Source organism: Centroberyx affinis, unplaced genomic scaffold, assembly GCF_046629955.1.
Source record: "Centroberyx affinis isolate AG114_WGS23_722 - 3 ecotype Tasmania unplaced genomic scaffold, CSIRO-AGI_Caff_v1 ptg001080l_1, whole genome shotgun sequence".
Lineage (NCBI taxonomy): Eukaryota > Metazoa > Chordata > Actinopteri > Beryciformes > Berycidae > Centroberyx > Centroberyx affinis.
The window spans coordinates 72,532-96,463 of NW_027279627.1; the positions used below are offsets into that span (position 1 = coordinate 72,532).

The 23,932-nt window shown below is 41.4% G+C and overlaps 1 protein-coding gene across 2 annotated transcripts; it reads left to right on the forward strand.

The window, feature by feature from the left end:
* Positions 1-252: 252 nt before the first annotated feature.
* usp20 (ubiquitin specific peptidase 20) lies at positions 253-14,838 on the forward strand. Of its 2 annotated transcripts, none has more exons than XM_071523314.1 (24): positions 253-358; positions 802-855; positions 2,412-2,474; positions 2,606-2,746; positions 2,924-3,026; positions 3,616-3,685; positions 3,860-3,973; positions 4,069-4,168; positions 4,781-5,294; positions 5,482-5,631; positions 5,798-5,910; positions 7,450-7,622; positions 7,958-8,052; positions 8,187-8,220; positions 8,467-8,512; positions 8,727-8,907; positions 9,107-9,233; positions 9,345-9,514; positions 9,688-9,769; positions 10,965-11,073; positions 11,155-11,257; positions 11,344-11,412; positions 11,518-11,690; positions 12,184-14,838. In XM_071523314.1, exons 1-23 carry the CDS (start codon positions 281-283, stop codon positions 11,673-11,675), a joined length of 2,847 nt encoding a protein of 948 aa, XP_071379415.1. In that variant the 5' UTR covers positions 253-280; the 3' UTR covers positions 11,676-11,690; positions 12,184-14,838. The 2 variants fall into 2 exon arrangements, with proteins under 2 accessions (XP_071379415.1, XP_071379416.1); XM_071523315.1 differs by having other exon boundaries at positions 4,069-4,147.
* Positions 14,839-23,932: the final 9,094 nt, after the last annotated feature.

Sequence of the window (23,932 nt, forward strand, 5' to 3'; positions counted from 1 at the left end):
GGAAAACACAAGGCCTTTTAATTTGCAGAGCTGTCAATTTTTGTGGGTGGACAGGTAGCTGACGCTAACTAGCTAGCTAATGTTACGGTTCTAACTGAAAACAGACGGACAAAACAATAATTTGATGACTTATGTTTGAGACGCGCTGGATATATCGTGTTTTCGTTGTTTGATACTAAAGGTAGCGTTAGCTAAAACAGCTTGTCATCTAAATTGCAACATTCTAGTAATTGCTGCCCTTTCAAATTAGTAGACCTCCGCCTGAGGTGACTGAGTGAATATGGCTGAACAAGACGTTTGTCCCCACCTGGACTCCATAGGGGAGGTAACCAAAGAGGAACTGCTCCAGAAATCCAAGGTGGGTTTTCTTGTGCCTGTCCGACAGTAATTTAGATGCTCTGCACAGTGTCAAGGATGTCCAGTCCGCTGAGAGCTCACGGGCTCTTTGTGTCATACCAGTGTTAAGTGTCAGCTTAAGACTTTATTAGGGCTGTTGTGTGACAACCTAGTGCACATCAGTCCTCATTACAGTTACAATAATATGAACTGGAATATGTGCTAAACCTGTATTATGTTATGTTATATTATGTTATGTTATGTTATGTTATGTTATGTTATGTTATGTTGTCCCTGTGGCTTGTGGTGCTCGATTATGTATCTAAAGCATCCTGTCTGTTTTTACTTCTAACACACTGAAGTCAAAAAGCTAAAGGCACAATTCCATGTGTGGACATTTAGTTTTCTATTCTATTCTATTCTGTTCTAATCTATTCAATTCAAGTTCTCTGCCTCCCTCTGCAGGGAACTTGCCAGTCATGCGGAGCAGGGGGCCCAAACCTGTGGGCCTGTCTGCAGGTAGGCTGGGACTCAAATGTATGTTTTTCCTGTTTATAATCTCCTTTTCCCTTCAAAGGTAAAGGCTACTTTAGCTAAACATATTATGGTATTAGCTTATATACTTTGTTGCATAAAATATGGTAATGCCTTGCCAAGTACATTTTCTAAAAACATTGTGTATGCTTGTGTGAGCAATTGGACCCATTGTTATTGTTCCAGTATAGTTCTATCAGATTTAGTGAGCATTAGTATAGCAAAGAAAGAAACAAAGATAGAAAGAAAGAAGGAAGTTGAGCTTATTCTACCGCTGCACTAACTGTAAATAAATCACTTTGGATACGAAGGTCAGGTGAATTCCTAAACAATAAATGATAATGTGAGCTATTTTAAATAGTCATAAATACAATAGTTCTCAAATTCAGCAAATATATGTCCAATTACAGTATAAATTCATATTCTGGTGTTTGATATACCTAATAATATGGAATGGAAGTTCTAGTATAAATAGTGCACAGGTAAATAGGCTTTGACTATACGGTTTTAAATGTGAACCATATCAAAACAATACTCACAAGTGGCTGATTGAGTTAAAGTTCATTGTTCCTGCTAGACTGAAGACCTCATCAACCTGCTCTAGTCTAGCTCACCTGAACACTCACCTGAATAAATCCCTTCAAATTCCTTCAACCGTTCATTCAGCAGCATACAGACATTGCTGTTTACATGAACATCAGGCATTGCTTCACAATGAACCAACAACTGGAGAGGTGTGATGAAACAAAAAATAAAGGTTTAAAATGAAAGAAATTTCAACTCTTCACTTTGAGGGAATGAATGACTAATTTTGTCAACAGTATACTAATTGATCCAGTGTAAAATAGGTCAATTTGTCAATAGCCTATGAGGTTAATGTTCTGACAAACTCTAGATAGCTTGTTCAGCGTAACACATTGTACTTGTACTTACATTCAGTGTGAATATTTCTGTGAACTTCAAAGTACAATTCACTCTCTGCCATTGATTCAGAGTTATGCCGCCTTTAAAAAAATACTTTAAATGGTACAGTGACCTTTCTTATCATCACAATTTTCATATTTGCCCAGCTGATGAATATTTGGCACTTCTTGTTCATATTTCGCAGAAAGACGTTGAGCGTAGGACATTAAGCAAACATGCAAATCAAACATGCAAACCAGTGCAACTTAGAGGAAAGCAATGGCTGAGATTGTATTGCTACACGGCACTTTTGTAGGTATACTTCCAGGAGTGAAAATAGGTTAATTCTGGGGAAATTATTAATCCCAAAACTGCACCTAAATTGGCATAAAAATATGTGCAAATGTTTAGCTCATGTCAATGTATCAGTAATGTTAAACATACAATAATTCAATAATTCAGAATGCTGTGAGTGCATACATGTTTGTGTATTTGAGGTAGAGCTGCACAATGAATAGAACTTTTTTTTTTTATAATTGTGTGTGTGTTTTAACTGGGTAGGAGTGCTAAACTGCTGATGGTGATTTGTGGATTTGATTTTCTTTACACTTAACCAATACAATGTTTCTGTGATGCAGAACGACTGCCCATATGTTGGTTGTGGAGAGTCCTACTCCGATCACAGCACCCTGCATGCACAGGTAACATTTTCTCACACTGAATATCTCAGGTCTCTGGTTAAAAGAAGCAAAGTGTCACATTAATTCATTTGAAACAGAAGGTATCCCACATCAGTTTATTAATCCATTCTGTGTCTGTGCTTCCTCTATAGGCTAAGAAGCACAACCTGACTGTGAACCTGACCACATTCAGGATCTGGTGTTATGTGTGTGAGAGGGAGGTGTTTCTGGAGCAGAGGCCTGCCCTGGTGCCCGTGGCTGCCGCACCCCACCACTGTAAAGCCACGGAGCAGGTACGGCTTCGCTCCAACAAGGTCAGCTCTGCTCATTACTCTCTGGTTTTCTGTCAGTCTCTCTCTCTGTTTTATCTTTCCTGCTTTGAACAGAAAAGCTACAAATGCAGATGTTATTTTCGATTTCACACAACCGGTGCCTCTCTCTTTATAGTTCTTTATAACTCATTTTCCCAGGATGCAACGCCTCAGCCAGTAGGTCACCCATTAAAAGCAGTGCCCATTGCTGTGGCAGAAGAAGAAGGTTCAGAGTCAGAGGAGGATGAGCTTAAACCCAGAGGTACGTTAACTCCTCCTTAAATTCTCTAAATTGATATGATGTTCTTGAAGTATTTAGTTTAGTTTAGTTTGACAACTGTAAAAGAAAAAAAAAGAACATTGTCAAGGATTACACAATAAAATCAAAGACTTATTTCCATTGTGGTCCTTGGTTGTAAAAGAGACTTGGTGGAAGGGTGAATGGCACCATACCATATCAGTGAGTATAGTTTTTATTACATTTAAAATACTGAATAAACACTAGCACTACATTAGAAACATTAAAAACGAGCTCCTCAAATCATGTCTGTGATTATTAAAATCTGATCACTGTGGGGCTTTTCCAAGTGCTCATATCATCAGATCACAGCTGTCATATTTAAGAGATATAATTGCTTCGAGGCCTAAAAATAGTTACCAGCCCTATTTCATTAAATTGAGACTAGCAGCAATGATTAACCCTCTCTGAGGTCTTCTCAGTGTGACTTGTTCTGAAAAAGTGGGGTTAATATTATGTTAATCCCAAAAGCCATCTGTTCAGTTTTATTACTTTAGCACCTGCTTCTGACAGTACAAGATAGTAGTATTGCTCTGGTTTCTGTTGTTTCTAGGCTTGACAGGAATGAAAAATATTGGAAACTCCTGCTACATGAATGCAGCTCTTCAAGCACTGTCCAACTGGTGAGGTCACTTCCTCTCTAACTGCTTCACTACATTTGGTCAACTAGCAGGAATGTGTGCGCATGTGTGTGTATGTGTGTGTCTTTGACTCTGTGTCTGTGTTTATGCATGCTTTCTCCTTTAGAACATAAATGGTGTTGTTTATTGAATCACTTTCCTTTCTTTCCTCTCTAGCCCTCCTCTCACCCAGTTCTTCCTAGATTGCAGTGGACTGGTCCGGACCGATAAAAAGCCGGCTCTGTGTAAGAGCTACCAGAAACTCATCTCTGAACTCTGGCATAAAAAACGGTAAAGCACATATAGTAGTGACATAAAATTACTACATTCTGTATGATAATCAGTCTTTTATGTTAAACTGCCTTTCACACTGACCTCCCTCTCAGGCCCAGCTATGTGGTCCCTACCAGTCTGTCCCATGGCATCAAATTAGTAAACCCCATGTTTCGTGGTTACGCACAGCAGGTAGGGGCAAGCTCCCAGCAGGTAGGGTCCTAACTACACCCGGCACCACCCTATTGCTTGACACTCATCTGTTTCAAACTGTGACCCTACCCATTTCTCTCACACCGCCCTCCAAAACGACTCCTGTTTTTGTGGCTAACCTCTTTTGGTATTTGCTATTAACACCCAAAAGTTTGGTGTGAGGTGTGTGTCAAATCATTCACCTAATCATATTTTAAAAATGCTTTGATTGATCTTTCATTTAGGCTTGGTGTGGGTTAGATTGGAAGTGTCTGGTTTTGTTTTACTGATTTTGTTTGCCATGGAAAGTGTTCAGAGTTCTTAAATAGTGATGAGTTGTGCCTGCCTGTAGTGGGCATGATGAGTGTAGTTCTCCTTGTTCCACCTCTCACCATTATACACAATGATTGTTTGTCAGAAAGACAAAGTGCTTTTCTCCTTCCATCCTATTTTGATAGTAGTCAGATGTACATACTCGTTCTTTTACCCATTCACACATTTACTGCTTCTCTGCAAATCTCAATATCTCTCTGTATGTAGCTGTACTCATACATCCTCCTTTTGACTTTGTATCATGTGCCTTTGTTGTTATGAATAGACAGACATTCTCCCTCTGTTTGTACTTGGAAACAGGACACTCAGGAGTTCCTGCGCTGTCTGATGGACCAGCTGCACGAGGAGCTGAAAGAGCCTCTGGCGGAGTGTAGCATGAGCGGTGAGGGAAGTGACGGGGACGAGAGACGGGATGGAGACCGCTCCCCGTCGGAGGATGAATTCCTGTCCTGCGACTCTGGTTCCAGCAGTGACCGGGGGGAGGGAGGAGGAGCGGGCGAGGCTGAGCTGCTCATGCAAGACGAGTGTGACGGGGTCAGGGCACCAGCGGGGGGGATGGCAGGCATGGGGCCCGGTGGGGTGATCTCGGAGAAGGAAAGGCTGAAGGAAAGAAGGGTATCAGGCTCACCGCTCCGTGGAGGCTCGCAGGAAATGGACGAGGACGCTGATGTGGATACGGCAGCCGAGGGGGGGGTTCCTGAGAGGGGGGCCGAGGAGGAGCCGACATCAACCCCAAACGCTGAGCTCCAAAGCCAAGAAAATAACCAGACACCCAGTGCAGCACAGGGGCAAGGCCAGAGCAACAACACTTCAGGTATAAGACCAACAGGATTATCAAAGTCAGAACATTTGAAAACCATGGCATGCCACCCAATTTGGAGCGCCATTCTAATTTTTGATGGAGGTTTAGCACATTTGTCAGTATCTTGTATATTCCTAGCGTGTAGATCCTTTCTGTCACTAAACTGTCTATTGTGAACATCTGTCATTCTATATTTTAGAGCCGGACAATGAGGCGTCAATGACCCAGTCCCAGTCCAATCCCTGCAGTCCTGTACGCACCCTTCAGGAGTTGCACCCCAAACTGTCCTCCAGTCCCCCTCGCTCCAGCCCCCTCCGCTCTGCAGGCCCTGCATACTCCTTCAAAAAAGGTGAGCAAGTGTCTGGTTTGGAACACAGTAATTCACAATTTCTCTCATTCACTCTCTCTCGCTAGTATCACAGTGTTGAAAGGTGCTACATTAGTCAAAGCCAAATAACTTCAGCCAGATTGAGTTTCTCCTCTATAATCCCCTTTCTGACACATGTCTTCTCCAGCCCAGCTGCTGCTGAGTGCCAGGAAGAAGAAACAGTCTCACTATCGCAGTGTGATCTCTGACATCTTCGACGGCTCCATCCTCAGTCTGGTCCAGTGTCTGACCTGTGACAGGGTGAGCTGTGCTTCAGATGTTCAAACACTGGGGGGAGCTGTTTAATTCAGTCAGAAACTACAGTACATCTACTTGCTAAATAATACTATACTAATAATACAGTCCTTTGCAGCTATGTGGAACACGGACTAAAGGACGCCCTGTGTAAACATGTTATTTTGATTAATATTATCAGGGAATTGCAACACTAGAGGCGTCCTTAAAGTTGTCACAAAACAACTGTTGTGGTGTTGAAACCATTTCACACATGCACAGTTCGATGCTGTCTGGTGCTGCGTACTGGCAAAACAACGTAAAACAAAATACACTTTTTGTTAACTCCAATCCCTTGATATATCATATAAATTTGCAACCATTTATTAAAATTTGTTGCATCCCATATTGTTGTATGTAGATATGTGTGAGCTACAATACATGGCTGTTAGTCGTTTTTAATATCTTTGTCATCAGAAACAAGTGTTTGAGATTGCTTACTGGCAGGTAAGGGTGTTGTGGGCCAAATTCAGTGAAACACAGTGACCCCCACTGGATAATGCCACATACATACCTACTTTCACCAACCCCTCTTTCCTCTAGTATCCAAGTGTGGTTTCTACATAGCTGCACAGTGGAGTTTAGTTACATGAGATCCTGTGTTTTGGTAAATGTTAGGACAAAACTGTTCAGGAATGTGATGAATGCAACAGGAGGACAAGTGTTTTTCATCTGATTTGGATTCACATTTCCTCCCTGCAGTATATTTTATTGGCTGTGTCGTAATTTTGGGGCTACACATGCGGTCTCAATGGGAGAGATAAAGCAGTTGGCAGTGTTATACATTCTTTATTGGATGTTCAGGACATTTGGTGCGAAACAATTTTCAGTCACATTTTGATAGATTACTTTTTTTTATTATAATGCTCCAATTAATGACAGATGTTATAGGGCTTTTCTCTATCAGCTCTATCATGTGTGGCTATTGGAAGGAGATGGAAGATCAGGTTAAGGTAGAAGACTCTGCATGATTATATTCTCCTTTTGTGCTTTCAGATTACAGCCACCATCTTCTCTAACATGAAAACCAGTGTCAGTCAGATGTTTAGATGACGCTTTCATTGGAATTTTGTGGCGATTCCCCGATAACAGCTGTGTTTTTACTCTGTCCCTCAGTCAATTTTTTGGCTCATAACCATCATTGAAAGTTTGTTTTGGCAATTATTTAAAATGTGAATCACCAAATTGCAGTATGCTGTATTACATGGATATTTTCAATTTTAAATGTGAACATCTTAATTGATTTTTTGATATTTTCAAACAGTAGTTACCCTAGAGTATTTGGTTTCATATTTTGTTTTATTTGTATCTTACTCATTTCTTTTCTGTTTTTATTTGGAAGATGTTATTGATTTCCCGATTCCCACCCTCAAAGACTTCTTTAGAAAGGTGTACATGTCTCAACTTTGGGATTCACCAGAAGAGCAGATTGTGTAAACACAAATGTGTGAAGATATCGTAAGATAGCGGTAGGCTGAGTGAACCAACCCTGTGGTTGCCTGGCAGGTCTCTACCACAGTGGAAACGTTCCAGGACCTGTCGCTGCCTATCCCTGGTAAAGAGGACTTGGCCAAGCTGCACTCCTCCATCCATCAGAACCTGCCTGCTAAGACGGGCGTGTGTCCTGACACTTACGGCTCCCAGGGCTGGATCTCCTACATCATGGACTCCATACGCCGGTCAGTGGGCGGTGTTTAAGTGTCAGGGGCCAGGGGGGAAGTGAGGGTATTTGAGAGGGAACGCAGTTTTAAATTCAGGAGGTTGCAGTTGCATGTCAATACTGGTGATTTAACTGACAATATTTTATCAACAGATTTTTCTGGTTAAGGACTCTAGGTTTATTTGTAAGTACAGATTAGTATCGGACAGTGTGGTATGATGTGTTGTGCAAGACAGAGATAGTAGGCAAGTTTGATAACTCATGCTGACTATCAGAATAATCACTGTCAAGATAAGTCTGCAGCATGTTTGTGGTTGTAACGACTGCATCTCTTTGCGGTTTGCCTGTGAGCAGGTTTGTAGTCTCGTGTATCCCCACTTGGTTTTGGGGACCCATGGTAACCCTAGAAGACTGCCTTGCTGCTTTCTTTGCTGCTGATGAGCTGAAAGGTAAATCATAGTATGTAATAATACAATACTGTGCTATACTGCTATAATACTATATAATGTGTCATTTTTACATTGTCAAATGTAGGCCAGGGAGTTTTTAGTCAGAACTGACCTTTTCATTAATTGTTTTGCAGGGGACAACATGTACAGCTGTGAAAGATGTAAAAAGTGAGTATGAAGGAACAGTGCATCACTTTGTGCCTTATTCTGTTGCTCTCATTGTTAAAAAACACCGTAAAAGTGCATACTAGACAAGATGGAGTTACATACTTAAGAATAAACACTTAGTTTGCTCAATAAATGTGATTAAAACAACAGTTTTAATCACATTTGTCTGTTTGTCTTTTATAAATATGGGAACTGGGTTTCTTGACATACAGAGATTTTACACAGTATTTCTCTTTTTCTTTACAGATTGAGGAATGGTGTGAAATATTGCAAAGTACTTAGACTTCCAGAGGTACGAGATTTGTCTTTATCTCTTTCTTGTTGTAGAGTTTCACTTGTGGTTAATCTACATAAAGCGTCGCTGTGTGTGTGTGTGTGTGTGTGTGTGTGTGTGTGTGTGTGTGTGTGTGTGTGTGTGTGTGTGTGTGTGTGTGTGTGTGTGTGTGTGTGTGTGTGTGTGTGTGTGTGTGTGTGTGTGTGTGTGTGTGTGTGTGTGTGTTGTATAGATTCTGTGCATTCACCTGAAGCGTTTTCGGCACGAAGTGATGTATTCCTTCAAGATCAGCAGCCACGTATCCTTCCCATTGGAGGGCCTTGACCTGCGACCTTTCCTGGCTAAAGAGAGTCCCTCCCAAATCACCACTTATGATCTGCTGTCAGTCATCTGTCACCATGGCACCGCAGGAAGTATGGGTTTCCTTCATTTCCTACGGATAAAGGCACATCACAAATGTTATTTCCTTTATAGTAAACACATCTCTGAGAATGGGTTACCATGGGCATCATCTGGCTCAGTCGTTTAAGTTCCATGTTTCAACTGTGTTTCTTACCCTTCCTGCTTGTTATATTGCTCTTCTCACCTCTTACCCTCCCCTTGGTGTTTCAGGTGGACACTACATCGCATACTGTCAGAACGTGATTAACGGCCAGTGGTACGAGTTTGACGACCAGTATGTAACAGAAGTCCATGAAACAGTGGTGCAGAATGCAGAAGCCTATGTGTTGTTCTACAGGTGAGCTATGGACGACTCTGAATTGTTGAACAATCACATCAAATCTTTGCTGATTTATAAAAATTGTATTACTATATATTTATTACTGTATGTGTATATTTATTTGTGCAGGAAAAGCAGCGAGGAGTCAGTGAGGGAGAGGCAGAAGGTGGTGGCTCTAGCCAATATGAAGGAGCCCAGCCTGCTGCAGTTTTACATCTCCAGAGAATGGCTTAATAAGTTCAACACCTTCACCGAACCAGGCCCCATCAGCAACCATACATTTCTCTGTCAGCATGGAGGTGTGTGGTATATAACGTGTCTTTCTTTTTGTATTTTTTTGGGGGGGGGGGGTCAGAGACTTGTGTGGAAGGAGATAAATTGTATCGATGTGGTTGCAATTCCTACTGGTCAGTAAAGGCCATAGATTGCTTAATGACCCATTAACCCCTAATATCTTTTTGTCTCTGTCCAGGGATCCCACCTAATAAATACCACTACATAGATGACCTGGTTGTGATACTTCCCCAGAATGTGTGGGAATACCTTTACAACAGGTGAATATGTGACACACAGCCACATCAATAAGAGAGAGAGTGCAGGGAGGCACTCAGTTTGCAGGGAGCACTGCTCTCCAATACAATCCACCAAACTCAAACAGTCGAATCCAAAAGCACCCAAAACATTCTTTTTCAGCGCAACAACACTCACACTGCAATGAGATCTGCCTTCATCCGAGTCTCCGATTATCCATTGCCTGTTTACATTGCGATATTAGATATGTTATTTTAACTTGGCAAGAAGACTGTTCAGGTACTCTGATGCTGCGTTCATATCATATCCAATGTTCTGTAAAGGAAAACTGGGAGAAAAACCTTCAATCCCCTAGTGGTAATTACAAGTACGATGTGTGGGAATCTCTGGTAGGCTCTGATATCTTCTGCTTGGTGTCACGAATTGTGTAAATGTGTCAACACAAGTGGTAAACAGCAGGGAATCCACTGGTGTCACCAGTTCAAGCTATTAAAAATGAAAATTAGCAGTTATAGTCACACTAATACAATCAACCGTACTTATGAAAAGTGAGCAATACCTGCTGCAGTTTGTGGTAATGGTTGATTTTAAAGTAATAAATACAAATGATTTTGGATGTGGGCGTTTTAACAGGTTAAACAGGTGAACACTTTCAAGTTGAAACAACAAAATCATGTTCTTCTGCTTCTTCTGACATGACATGAAGAGCCAGCAAATTAAACAAGGCAGTATGAGAACAACGCTAAAAAAGTATCAAATGGACTACTAACTAAAATGCCGTGTGATAATTGTTCAATCACAGCTATTTAAAGACGTGTTTAACTGCAGTGTGAGTGTTATTGTGCTGAAAAGACATGTTTTAGTCACTTTTTGGGTTCAACTGCAGACTTTCCCTTGGCCCCTTTAGATTGTTTTGGAGGGTAGTGCTCCCTGCAAACTGAGAGGTCCCTAGCTCCACAGTCAAGTAATTGATGACATTTTTGATCAGAATCGATCGGCATGATGGAGAAAACTAGGAAAATAAGGCCCAGGTTGAAAAATAACCAGAATTGTCATTAATTATCATTATTATTAACATTCTGTGAACTTCTCTGTGTGCCTCTGATAACGTCCACAGGCATCTATACCAAGCGATATCTGTCTATTGATATATCTACAAATCTGTCTGTCCTTCTTTCTGTGTCTTCCTGTTATATATATCTGCCTTTCTGTCCCCAGTTTTGGAGGCGGCCCAGCAGTCAACCATCTGTACATGTGTGCCATCTGCCAGGTGGAGATTGAAGCTCTGGCCAAACGCAGAAAAGTGGAGATAGACACCTTCATCAAGGTAAGGGGCTGCATGGCGTAAGGGATTGTGTGTATTTATCCTTTGCTGTATGTCGAATGAGCAGTTTTCTCTTGTCTGTAGCTGAATAAAGAGTTCCAGGCTGAGGAGGCTCCCACCGTCATCCTGTGTATCAGCATGCAGTGGTTCAGAGAGTGGGAGAGCTTTGTTAAGGGCAAAGACAATGGTATGACACCGCAGCTATATAAATGTTGTAGAGCAATAGAAGTCCTGCTGCTTCCTGCCACTATAAATATTTTCATGTTTTTTCAGAGCCCCCTGGCCCCATTGACAACAGTAAAATTGGTGTTATGAAAGGAGGACACATACAACTCAAACAAGGTGAACCTCAGTAGCGGTATAATGGAGGAAACGGGCAGCATGTTAGTCATCTTCTCATGAAAGAGTGGGTGGTCTAAAAGTGTTTGTGTGTATGTCTGCCCCCAGGTGCTGACTATGGCCAGATCTCAGAGGAGACGTGGCAGTATCTGCTGGGCATCTATGGTGGAGGCCCTGAAATTGCAGTGAGACAGACGGTGGCCCCAGCTGATCCTGACAGTCTTCACGGAGAAAGGAAGATCGAGGCAGAGACCAGAGCACTTTGAGCTAAAGAGAGAGAGGTGGGACTGCTTGCTTATTGTTGAGAAACACTACTCCGTGCATGCATGCGCTCAAAAAACATTTGGGTTTCTTATAAACTCGCTTGAGGACTAGCCTACTCTCACACATACACAGGCTCACACACAATCACTCTCTTTTGAACCAACTTTACAAATAGGTGGTCAAATGTGGGAATCCTTCTTTTGCAGGCTCTTGATTTTTCCCACCTGATATTTGATATCTTCGGTTAATGTGGAAAGTTTTCCATTCTTAAAATTACATTTACTGGAACACTTGGCTCCCGTAACTGGCGCTGGAACATGCATCTTTTCCACCCACTGTGCTGACGTCAGTCCCATGAGCTCACACATTCCTGCTGGCCAGCGGAGAAGCAAGACCTCTCTGTGCAAGAATAATGGAGTCTGTAAACAGCTGTAAATCTGATCTAGGCTGTTTGGGTGGGCAGTCCATTAAGGGTTTCTGAACTTGGTTTTTCTTTCTTATTATTCCTAGGTTATCTGACTTCCCTTCCACCCCTGCCCTCACAGGAAACTGAGGAATTTGCACCTTGGTGAAGAAGCCTTGTCATGTGCACTTTGTAAATGTAGCAACGCATTATTCCGATGCCCCGTCGCAAGAAGACAAAATGGTACTTAAATGTCATGTATTGTAGTTTATTTATTGAATAATTCTGATCCTCAATGTTACAGTGTAAAATAAGACATCATGCCACATCTCTGGAGCTGTTTTGGGTAGCTGTGGTGTTTCAGTGGCTGCTGTAGTAACTAGGTGTCATAATGCAAACTGTCTGGCTGCGGCAGGCAGGCGACGGGTGTCACAGACCTTGATGCTGAGGGCAACAGAAGTGAATCGCTTTGCTTGATGACTGTCACTTGTACATTTATCTTCATTGGAGGCACCAACCAAGAGACATTTGACAACATGCTTGCCATCGTTTGCCTACTTGTAATATAGATGTACCCACAATTTACTACTTCTTTAGCAACAAGTTGCCTGCACTCACTGTGGTGAGTCTCGGCACCGTGAGAGAATCAACGATCCATACTCTTGCACCTCCCACCTTAAATAAACAGTATTAAACTGAGCCCCTCAGGAATGGAAGTTGCTTGAACCAGTGAAATGATCGGATGAATGAATTATATCAAAATACCACAGCAATTCATTTTCAAACTATGAAACATGCATGCACATAATCCATAATCCATAAACCCCTTCTCAGACTAAATTGTATTTGAAAAGCTTCTAATTGCATGTAACTGGAGCTCCTTGGACTTGTAAAGACCACTCACTGACAGGATCCTGTGTTCTGGCAGGCGCCCAGTTTGTTAGCTGGCATAGATAATAATATTAGGTTGTCAAAATCATATATTGACAATATTGACACTCTCCAGCTCCTTTTATGCCAAGGCTATCCAGAAAAGAGGTACATACATAAAGACAAATATGAACATGTAGATATATAGATATGTAGAGTAAATAAACAGGCACACTTTACAAGAACCCATTTCCTCAACCAATACCAAAAGAGTAGAGAAATAGCAACTCATACATTTATCAATAAACAAATGTAATGCATACCTGGCAGAGTAGAGGGATAGTGGAACAACAAAATGTTTGTTAGCATCTTAACTAGCAAAGATATTTTGATATAACATTACAGATATTACATATATGAAGTTTGATATCTCATGAAATATCAACAATATATTTGTAAATCACCACGTACAAACAGACATTTTGAGGAGATAATCATCAAATAAAAAAAAGAGCAGGGGAAGATTCTACAAACCGTTAAAGCTGAGGCACAAAAGCGAGGGAAACTTGGCGTGTATCGTATAATTGAACACCAATGCACTACCAGCTCAAGCTGGGACAGAGCGGAATATTCTGACAAACTTCACATTAAAAAAACAGATACAAACTGCAAAACTGGCACAAACCAGTCCTGTAACATAACAGCAAGGAAATGTCAATAACTTTTGGTTAATTAGATTCATTTCACTATATAATTTCTTTATTATGCATGTTTGGTTAGCTGGACAGCCTTAAGTTCAGGCCAGTGAAGCTCTACTGCACCTTATGTCAGGGATAATACACTATGAGGTGTGTGCTTATAAAATAATAATATATAAATGATAATAATGCACAACGTGGGGGCTATGGGATTTGCTTCTGCAGATTGCCTTATTGTTAAAGCTGCACTAGGCAAGATTTATGTAAAAACACACCTGTCTTATAAGTCCTAAATCACAAAGTGGGGCTTCAGTAGAGACGAGCGTCCCATCCCCCCGTAATTTAGACACTGTGGATTCACCCTATTTGACCAAATTATATTCTGGTGTCGGGTCCGGATGCTTCTGCACCCACAGGAAGCGAGGGATCAAAACTTAAGCCCAGAATACAGCGTTTCTCTTAAACAGCAGTGGGCGAACGCTCCGTCGAGAGAAAACTGGATTCACCAGTGTTAGATCTTTTGCTTCTCTCATCTGGCTTCTGTGTATCCTTTGGTATAAAGGCATCACAGGCAGGCTGGGCTGGTAAACGCGAGTGTGCTGTGTGCAGTTTACGAACATCACGTTACATGATTTCTGAGTGCTGGAGTTCATACAGCTTTTAAACGGTTACCTCTCGCTGCCATGTGGAGCCACCAATGTTAAAAGTTGCCCAGTGCATCTTTAAATAACCACACGCTATGGAGTGTGTTACCCCGCTTATATCATGGCCACCTGCCAAAGATTAAAAAAAAAAACTTGCTATTAATTCATCTTTCATCTTCATCTTTTATCATTTGTCTTCTGCTCACTGCTGACGTTCAAGAAAATAGTCCTCACTGTATGTAGAAAGTACATTTCTCGGCAGCCACTTGTCAATTATCTGTCGCTTGATTAGTGCCAGCTGATGCTAGCATGTCTGCTATTTAAAAAAAAAAAATGTGGGTAAATACTGAATAAATTCTGTACCCTTAAACACAAAACTGCTTTGGTAGCTCCATCTTGCTGTAATTAAGATATCATCTGTTGGCTCACTAGAACCCTTACATATTGATAGTGTATATTTTCTTAAATTTTGTAATTCATTTTAACAACTACACACCTTTACAACATCACAGTACAAACGAAAGAGTAATGTGTCAGCTGTATGAATAAAATGGGAAAAATTTTGAGTCCATTTGTTTTTATGGATGTGGAATTTTCTAGTAATCATTAACAGCTGAGTTAAATAAACAATGTCCTTCTCTATCTCATTGTTTTTAAAATAAATCATAATGTCATTGCCTCCTGATTTTGACAGCCATCCTTTGTCACCAGATTTCAAAGCATGCTTAACCAGCTGCCCATGGCAAAACACAAAAATAACAAACTAGGCTAGCATAACTTTGCATAACTGTCATGCAAATAATTATAGCCTAGTTCAGTGATTCATTATTATTGATTAATTCATAGATACATTAAAAGAAACAATCTGTAGTCATGAATTAAATTGATGTTTAAATAGCGCATTTAATACTAATTAATATTAATAAACGGTATAAATAAAAATAAAATAAAATGGTATTTAAGTGAGCCAATTAACAATTCCGTTTCATAATAATACACAGGATTTGATGTTGCAATCCTTGTGCCATCAAGGTGAGCATTCATACAGAAGCCCAGTTCAGACGTCAAATGGGTGATGTACTAACCTACAAGGGCATCAGGCGACGCGGTCACCGCCTGATCTAAATGTTACGAGGTTGAGTGAGTGCAGGTGTGTCATGGGGGTCATCAGCTGGGCTCCTCCTCTCACAAATGCCTGGCTGAATTTGGGCCACAACACCTCCAGTAGGATCCACAGTGATGTCTGGCACCTCAACACCAGATAGAGCTAAAGTCCTATTGTCATTAATAGGTCCTAAAGGACCTATGAATATTAAGGCATTTAAATCTCACTTTTTGTTATTCCATTTACTAATCTGTTATCCTATTCATTTTCCATCTCACTAACTGCTTTAGTGTTTACACTTTCTGCTTTGGCCACACTTTATTATTAGGTGACACTTTTTTTTTAACTAAATGACACACAGTCAGTGCTAATAATAATAGAGTACAACACACAGAGAAGTAAGAGGAGCCCTCATTGGCCAACTGTTGGCCTGCTGGCAAACTACCTTTCGCCCTTTGGAGGAGGATAGTGATGACACACGGTCAGGCTGGCCTCTATCTGGTCTGCCAGAACAGGATCAACTTGAAAGATCCCCTTCCCTGACATTGTGCTGGATTGCTAGCATTAGCAACATGCTACAGCCTCCTGACGGCAGATAGAGAGACGGAGAGTCCACAGAGCCGCAGCCGGCCAGTGATGGCTCCTGTTACTTCTCTGTGGGTTGGACTTCATATCACTTTTGGTGTGGCACACTGGCTGCATGTCGTCTCATTAAAAATAGTCATCTAAAAATAAAGTGTGCCTCAGTACATGATGTAAATTAGGAAAGTAGGAAAAGTAGGAGACAAGTTAATTGTGAGATGGAAAATGAACAGGAAAACACATTAGGAAACGCAATAACAAAAACAATTGCCTTAGTTTTGCAAACTGAAAAATGTAAATTCAGAAATTAAATCATTTATTAAAGACAGATCTATGAAATCATTATTAACTAATTTAATTACCATTACGAATTGTTATATGAACTGTTTTATTAACCGTGTCATTTCAACATCAACTAATGACTTTATACATTGTTTTTATTCATCTATTAATCAATTGGTAATATTCACTGAACAAGTTAATAATTATTAGGGTGGCACAGAAAAACCTACTACTGCTAAAGTGTAACGAGCTTCAACGGCCACAAGAAGTGTTAGTAAATACAAATCAGTGACTGCAACATCTTTATGGACAGGTATTACTCAGATCTCAGGTAGAAAGGGAGACAGGAATTGGTGACAGTAGTTCTTGGTGTCTGCTTGTTTTTTTTGTTTTGTTTTTTTTACGTCTTGCATTGCCATTCTTTGCCTATTTGTAATATAGCATTGAAATCTCAAATACAGACAGGAAATGTCAAGAAGTATCCCCATACCAGAATTTAATCATGAGGCAGTCATCCTATCTGGGTATACAGTGCCTTCAGAAAATATTCAACCCTAGTGACTTTTTTCCTTTTTTCCCGCAAACAAGTAATGAATTACAAAAAGTAATATTGATGAGGAAAATTTGTATATGTCTCCTTGTTTTACTTCATCAGGACTGCTGTTTCATCAGTCCTGATGAAACAGTCCTGCTTGCCATAGAGATTCATTTCTTGAGAATGGTTTAAGATGACTGTGAGATGACTGTGTCTGAGGCGTTAAGGTCCATGGTATATGGTAAATTATTTATGTAAGCAGGAGGATGATGTCTAAATGGTCTTCCTTTGAACTCAGAATGAATTATTCAAAGTGGCCATTAATTAGAGGATGTTAACATGTCGTAGATGTTGTTTGCATACAACAAAGCTCAGTTTAAAGATTAAGAATCAAAATGAATTATTGCTGTAAAACCTAGATTCAATGTTAGCTCTTTCTTTGTTGTGTTCTCTACTGTCATGAGTTTGCTTTTGATATATTTGTTGCAGAGGACTGAAGTAGTGAAAAGATGTGGCGTGTTCACAGTCAGCTGCAGATCCTTTTTACTCGTGAACATCTGAGAGAGGTTAGACTTGTAGAAAATCCACTTTATCTCTTATCAGGTCCAACAGAAAGTTTTGCAACAAGCATACATGTATCAAAGCTGCTCAGATATTCACAAGTGCAATAGTCTCCAGAGGGGCTGAAACATTCCCCTGACAATGCATCAAACAAGCTGACAACCCAAAATACCTGAGACCTTTCAATCCAGGTCAGGATGTTCATTCATCGGTGCATCTATTCATTGGTTTTAATTGGTTTTAAGAAAATGTCCCTTTGTCTTAAGAAAACTGTTTTTGTACTCTTTATTGTTGTTTTTCTTACATGTCCAGACTGTTTCTACAAGAAAAAATATTCATACTATGAGAACGTTTAGGCTATGTTTAGTTTGTTTTGTTTTTTTTGGGGTAAGTGCAATGAAAAACGAAGAGAAGTCTTTATATGCGCAATCTCAGCTACATTGTCAAAGAGGCATCAGACAGCTGTCTCACTGAAGAGTTTGGACAGCTTACAGCAGACTGGTGCAATGCAGTGTGTTACATTGTGGCGTTTAGAAATGTTCAGTGCTAAAGTCTTAATCAGCCCCACCTCTGAATTTATGTTTGCTTGTGTTACAGCACACACCTGTAGCTATGCGTGTCAGATGTCCATTTCTCTTCCCACTGATTGAAAATACAAGCATTAGTTGTGGTTGGGCAGAATTCATCAATGACACCAATCTTCATGCATCAGAAAGCATAACGACTTAATCGACCTGTGTTTTCCCTACATTTACAGTGTGGCTGTTGTGGTCATCATAATGGTGATGCTGTGATAACATGGGACGTGTGGTCGATCTGAATTCAGTGGGATGTTTGAATGTCTGTATAACTGATGTAATTGCTCATGACTGGTTACATGATTAAAAATGCCTGGTATTTCATTTGCACGCCTTTTGACGGGTTTTATTTTTCAGAAAAGGTTTAATTAGAACTATAGGCAAAGTAATTGTCACTCTTTAAACCAACCAAATACTTTTTTTTTTTCTAAATAGCTACATGTCCATATATACCTGCCTTGTCCCCCATATTTAGTTAGAAAACAATATTGTATTTAATGATTAAAGGCACCCTCTCCTTCCATCACTGCTTTTCCTGACACTTGAACCTTATTATCTGGATTATTACACTCTCAGCATCATCACTGTACTCATCTCTGAGTTGGAGTAATGAAGATCAGACAGGCACTGACCCCCAATGCATGCTGGGTAAAAATGATCTAATTGGACCTATCCCTTCATCGTTTTTGTGTCACTCTTTCATCCATCAATAAATCATGATTGTTAAATATGCTTATGTGTGTGTGAGAGAGAGAAGAAGAGTGAGTGCGAGCAAGAGAGAGCGAGAGAGAGAGAGAGAGAGATGCAGTTTATCTGTTTTAGAGAAAGGGAGAGAAAGTGGGCAGCTATGATGTCATCTGAAGTCCCCTACTTATGCTGTGCTGTATCTAGCTAGCCCAGACAGAGGCAGACAGAGAGAGGAGCAAGGAGAGCACGCTGATGAAAGGATGTGATGCACACACTGAGCATCCTTGGAGACGGGAGCAGCAGCACACTGTGCAGGGCAGGTAAGAGGAAAAACAACAATTCTGCCTTTCTCTGTTTTAGGGGATAGATGAATGTGCTCCCTCTCATACACACACACACACACACACACACAACTGCAGCTGCTGCATCCGTCCACAATACCAAAACATTAGCATGTGTTCTACTGCATGTGTGTGTGTGTGCCTGAGCATGACAGTGCACTCCACCCACACACACACACACAGCTTTGACACATTGCTATAGATTGCAGGTGTAAATGTTATGTCCAAGCTGGGATGCTTACTTGAACGGTGCAAGGGATACATTTTCTGAAACACCAGGATATTGGTGAATAATTTAACATCCCACACCAGTGGTTTTACAGGCCTTTGATTATCATGCAGAGGATCAGGGGTGTGAAGGTGTGTGTGTAACGAAAGATCCGAGGCTGGCTTTGACAGGGACGCCCCCTGCTGTGTCCCTTCGGCGGGATCGGATGGGTGTGGCAAGCAGCAGCAGACCGCTTCCCACCCTTATGATTAACATTATTGGCACTTCTGCTAATGGCTCTCTGTGTGCCAGTCGGCTTTGCATGATGTCATTACCCAGACAGAAGGTCAGACAGTTTAGTCTAGAACAGGACAAGTTGTGATCTGTTCTAATGAACTGGAATAATTGGTAATTATGTATGGAAATGTCTGTCTGTGCGAGTACAGCCTCTCTGTGGAAGGAAAATTCCATTGCACAGGTTCCTCTGTAGCCTAACTGTTGTTATAAATATGTTTTTGGGATAGACTAGTAAAGCAGCACAACACCTTCTATAACTCTAATGCAAAAAAAAAAAAAAAAATGCTGTACACTGTGCTAACAGATGTTCATGCTATACAGCAGCTTGCCAGCTTTCACATACCAGACAGCCCTACAGCAGCATGTGTATGTGGAAACTTGAGTCTGTAATTAAATGAAATAACTGACTGCTGTGGAGTCATCTCTGTAGTTGTCAGAACAAACTGGATTCTGCTGGGTTTAGGCATATATTTTTTATGTTCCAGGTTACGCACACTTGAGTGATTTCCCCATTTTAGCTGAGAGTGTGCACTGGTCTATGGAGACAGTGCATAAAATAGGCCACGCCCATCGTGGGGGAAACCGCTCCACCTCTTTCCATTCACCTTGTGTGACTGAATGTACATCATTGTCATTATTCCCCAAATGAAACCTGCCTAAAAGCTGTTGTGTGGTGGGATTCCCAGCCAACAAACTTAAAAACTGTGAATTACAGTTTTTTGGGCTCCCGAGTAAAACAAGGGAGCCGTCGAGAAGAAAAATGGGGATCTAGGCCGTAAGGAGAGAGGCGCTGACAGTGGTACATGGTAGAAGAGGGGGAAACTTTGGGACCCTGAGACTAAGTACACTTATAATATGGCCAGTATTTTATCACTGGTCAGTAACTTACCAGTAATTATCTAGTTATATTCTTGTAAGATAACCTAAATGTTAAAATGTGTTTAAGAGCTGCATGCTGTTCTAACATTAGGTTGCTACTAAGCTGACATTACTGAGCCAATTCCTCTCTATAAAACAGATGAGTTGTATTCATGTGTGGGTCTCAGGATAGTTTGCTCTGTATTGACTGCCAGTCCAGGGTGCAAAAGTAATGAGAAATCTCACTGACTGACTTGTTAGCTAACATAAGATAGTTAACAACAATCCACTTTAATAACCAATGTCACGTCAGCGTCACTCAAACTTATAGTCTGAAAAGCATAGCTGTATTTACAATTTTTAAATATGAAGTGAAATTATTCAAAGTCAACTTATTATCTTACCTGGTGATTAAATTAAGAAGTGGTAAATATCGAAGTATTTCACTTCAGGCCACTGTGTGGGATCATTTATCCAGCTTTATTGAAAAAAGACATTGATGGAGGCCAATTAAGTTCATTTTTTCAGTGTACCTTCTCCTCTCTGTTGGAGGCAGTGTGCTGAAATAATTCTTTGACAGACTTGTCTACTCGAAAACAAGAAAAAACTTGTCAGGCTGTCCATATCTGTTAAGATTTCCTCCAGATCGCCGCTTTTGCCGATTTGTTAGCGTTATTGTTTTCCCCCACGGTGGACGTGACTTTCGAAGTATGACACGCTCTGCAGTGTGTCTATGTGTCAGTGTGTCTATGCATAATTTAAATGTAAAATGGCCATATAATCCTACATTTGAATTTAAATTTACCACATGTATGTTCAGTTTTTGGCTCAAAATGAAAATTCAAATTCAATAATATAATTTGCATTTGACATCCTCTTCCTATACTAGTATTGACATTTCATTTAAACAGAGATTTGCACGCTTTATTTTTAGCTTTATTCAAATGATGATGCAAACTAGAAAATTAAAATGTATTTCCCGAACTGCATAGATATGTTTCATGTGATTATGCAATAATGGTGTCAAAATTATAATTGATATCTCATTTACCTTATATGGTTTTGCACTCTTGAATAGGGCATTTTACATTTCATTATCAAAGACAATATTATGCTGCAGTGGCGTCACCAGCATCGGGCTTCCGGGGATTTAGCCGGGAATGTTTTTTGACTAGCCCCAAATCTTTTGAAAGAGGAAAGCAAGGAGATTTTATACTAACTGTCATCGAGGCCAAGTGCACCGCCTTCCTCAAGCACAAGGAAACCCCATCAACAAGGAACCTTGAGGCTCCCTGAGAAGCCAGGAGCAAAGCCCAGCAAATGGCACGACGCTGCGCCAACAACTACTGGCTTGAGCTCTCCTCCAACATACAGGCCGCCTCCGACACGGGTGACATCAGGGGCATGTACGAGGGGATCAAACAAGCAACAGGTCCCTCCATCAAGAAAACGGCGCCACTCAAATCCAAGTCCAGTGAAGTCATCAATGACCGCAGCAAGCCGATGGAAAGGTGGACTGAGCACTACATGGAGCTGTACGCTACAGGGAACACAGTGTCAGAGGAAGCTCTGAACGGCATCGCAAGCCTCCCTGTGATGGAGGAGCTTCGCAAGGAACCCGCACAGGAGGAGCTCAGCAAAGCCATTGACAGCCTCACTTGCGGCAAGGCCCCAGGTGCTGACTGGATAACACCCAACGTCGTCAAACTTGGGAAACCTTCCTTACTGCCACATCTTCACACGACCTCCTCTGTCTCTGTTGGAACGAAGCAGCTGTCCCCCAGGACATGTGTGACGGCAAGATCATCACGCTGTACAAGAACAAGGGAGACCGCAGCGACTGCAACAACTACCGCAGCATTTCTCTGCTCAGCACCGTGGGGAAGGTCTTCGCCCGCGTTGCACTTGCCAGACTCCAGCTCCTAGCGCAACATGTCTACCCTGAGTCACAGTGTGGCTTTAAGGCAGCAAGATCCACAGTGGACATGATCTTCACCCTTCGACAGCTGCAGGAGAAATGCCGGGAGCAGAGGAGACCCCTGTATCTCGCCTTCGTTGACCTCACAAAGGCCTTCGACCTCATTAGCAGAGATGCTACTTGCTTCAAGCTACTTGCGAAGATTGGCTGCCCCCCAAAACTCCTCACCGTCGTAAAATCATTCCACGACAACATGCAGGGCTCAGTCTGCTGTGAAGGAGAAACTTCAGAGGCCTTCCCAATCCGCAGTGTGAGTGAAGCAGGGCTGCGTTCCTGCACCGACCCTCTTCGGAATCTTCTTCTCTCTCCTGCTGTCGTTTGCATTCGGCTCATCTCCTGAAGGCGTCTACCTACACACCAGAGCTGACGGCAAACTCTTTAACCTTGCCTGCTTGCGGTCCAAGACCAAAGTGACCAGCGTGCTCCTGAGGGAAATGCCATTTGCAGATGATGCAGCGCTAGCATCCCACACCGAGTCAGGGCTCCAGGGGCTATTTTCTGTAAATGCCACCTGTAATGCCTACCTCAAAATAAAAATAAGTAACGTAAAGGTCTGGGTCGTTTGAGCGGTGTGTGTGGGTGGCGGTAATGCACCTTTTAAGTTGTTTATCAACCGCCGTTAAGCAAAACCGAAGAAGAAGAAAAGGAGCAGCATATGTGCAGTCGGGAATGTTCGGCTTGTTGACTCCTCGCCTGACAGCACTCGGCTACTCTCGTCTATTTTCCAGGCAAGCAGGTAGTCAACTCAAACGAGCCTAGTACAATACTAGTAAAATACATTTTAATGTTCCGATTTGCATCATCATTTGAATAAAGCTAAAAATAAAGCGTGCGAATCTCTGTTTAAATTAAATGTCAATACTAGTATAGGAAATGTCAAATGCAAATGATATTACTGAATTAGAATTTTCATTTTGAGCCAAAAAATGCACATACAAGTGGCAAATTTAAATTCAAATGTAGGATTACATGGCCATTTTACACATTACATTTCCATTTGAATTATGCATGCGATACGCTTCCATAGCACACAAGCTGTACCTGTCCTCATAATATGTCTCTTGGAGAATGACAATTGGATGCCTGTACATTGGTACTAACATTGTAGCTCGCTGATATATGACCTGCTGCTAAACCTTCAACGTCCCCCTCCCTTTTCTTTCCCCAGGCTCCATTACATCCTAGGCAACAGTCATGGCCTACCAGCGAACCTCTAACTGAAGGCAAGACGTGACAAGATGCAACACGAATCCAACAATGATCAAAACCTCATCAGCTGGATAGAGAACTGCATGTGATGCAGGAGACGTTCTCTTATTTATCAAAGTGACGCCACCTGTAACCAGTTAACAGCTATGACCAAGGCCTGTGATGAGCCTGCACACGATGCAGCAGCTATGAGCCGCAGTGTGAGTGCAGTCTGAGGAGAGAGTCACCAGATGAGTCGTGTCCTGGACTGAGAGAAGTCTGGCTCTACAGAGTGTAACGCACTAAAGCAACTCCTCTCTCTGTGAACCCTCTCTCGGCGCATTTTAAAAAACGAGCTCTGTAAATATTTACATTGCGTGTCTGGCGGGTTCTGAGAGACGGAGAACACCTTGAGACAGATAACACCTGGTTACGACTCTGCGA

Bases quoted from the DNA above. Each gene is read 5' to 3' on its own strand.
- usp20 (XM_071523314.1), top strand. From the start codon at position 281: ATGGCTGAACAAGACGTTTGTCCCCACCTGGACTCCATAGGGGAGGTA. The intron at 2,475-2,605 runs GTAACATTTTCT...CTTCCTCTATAG, and splicing joins ACAGCACCCTGCATGCACAG to GCTAAGAAGCACAACCTGAC. The intron at 3,027-3,615 runs GTACGTTAACTC...TGTTGTTTCTAG, and splicing joins GGATGAGCTTAAACCCAGAG to GCTTGACAGGAATGAAAAAT.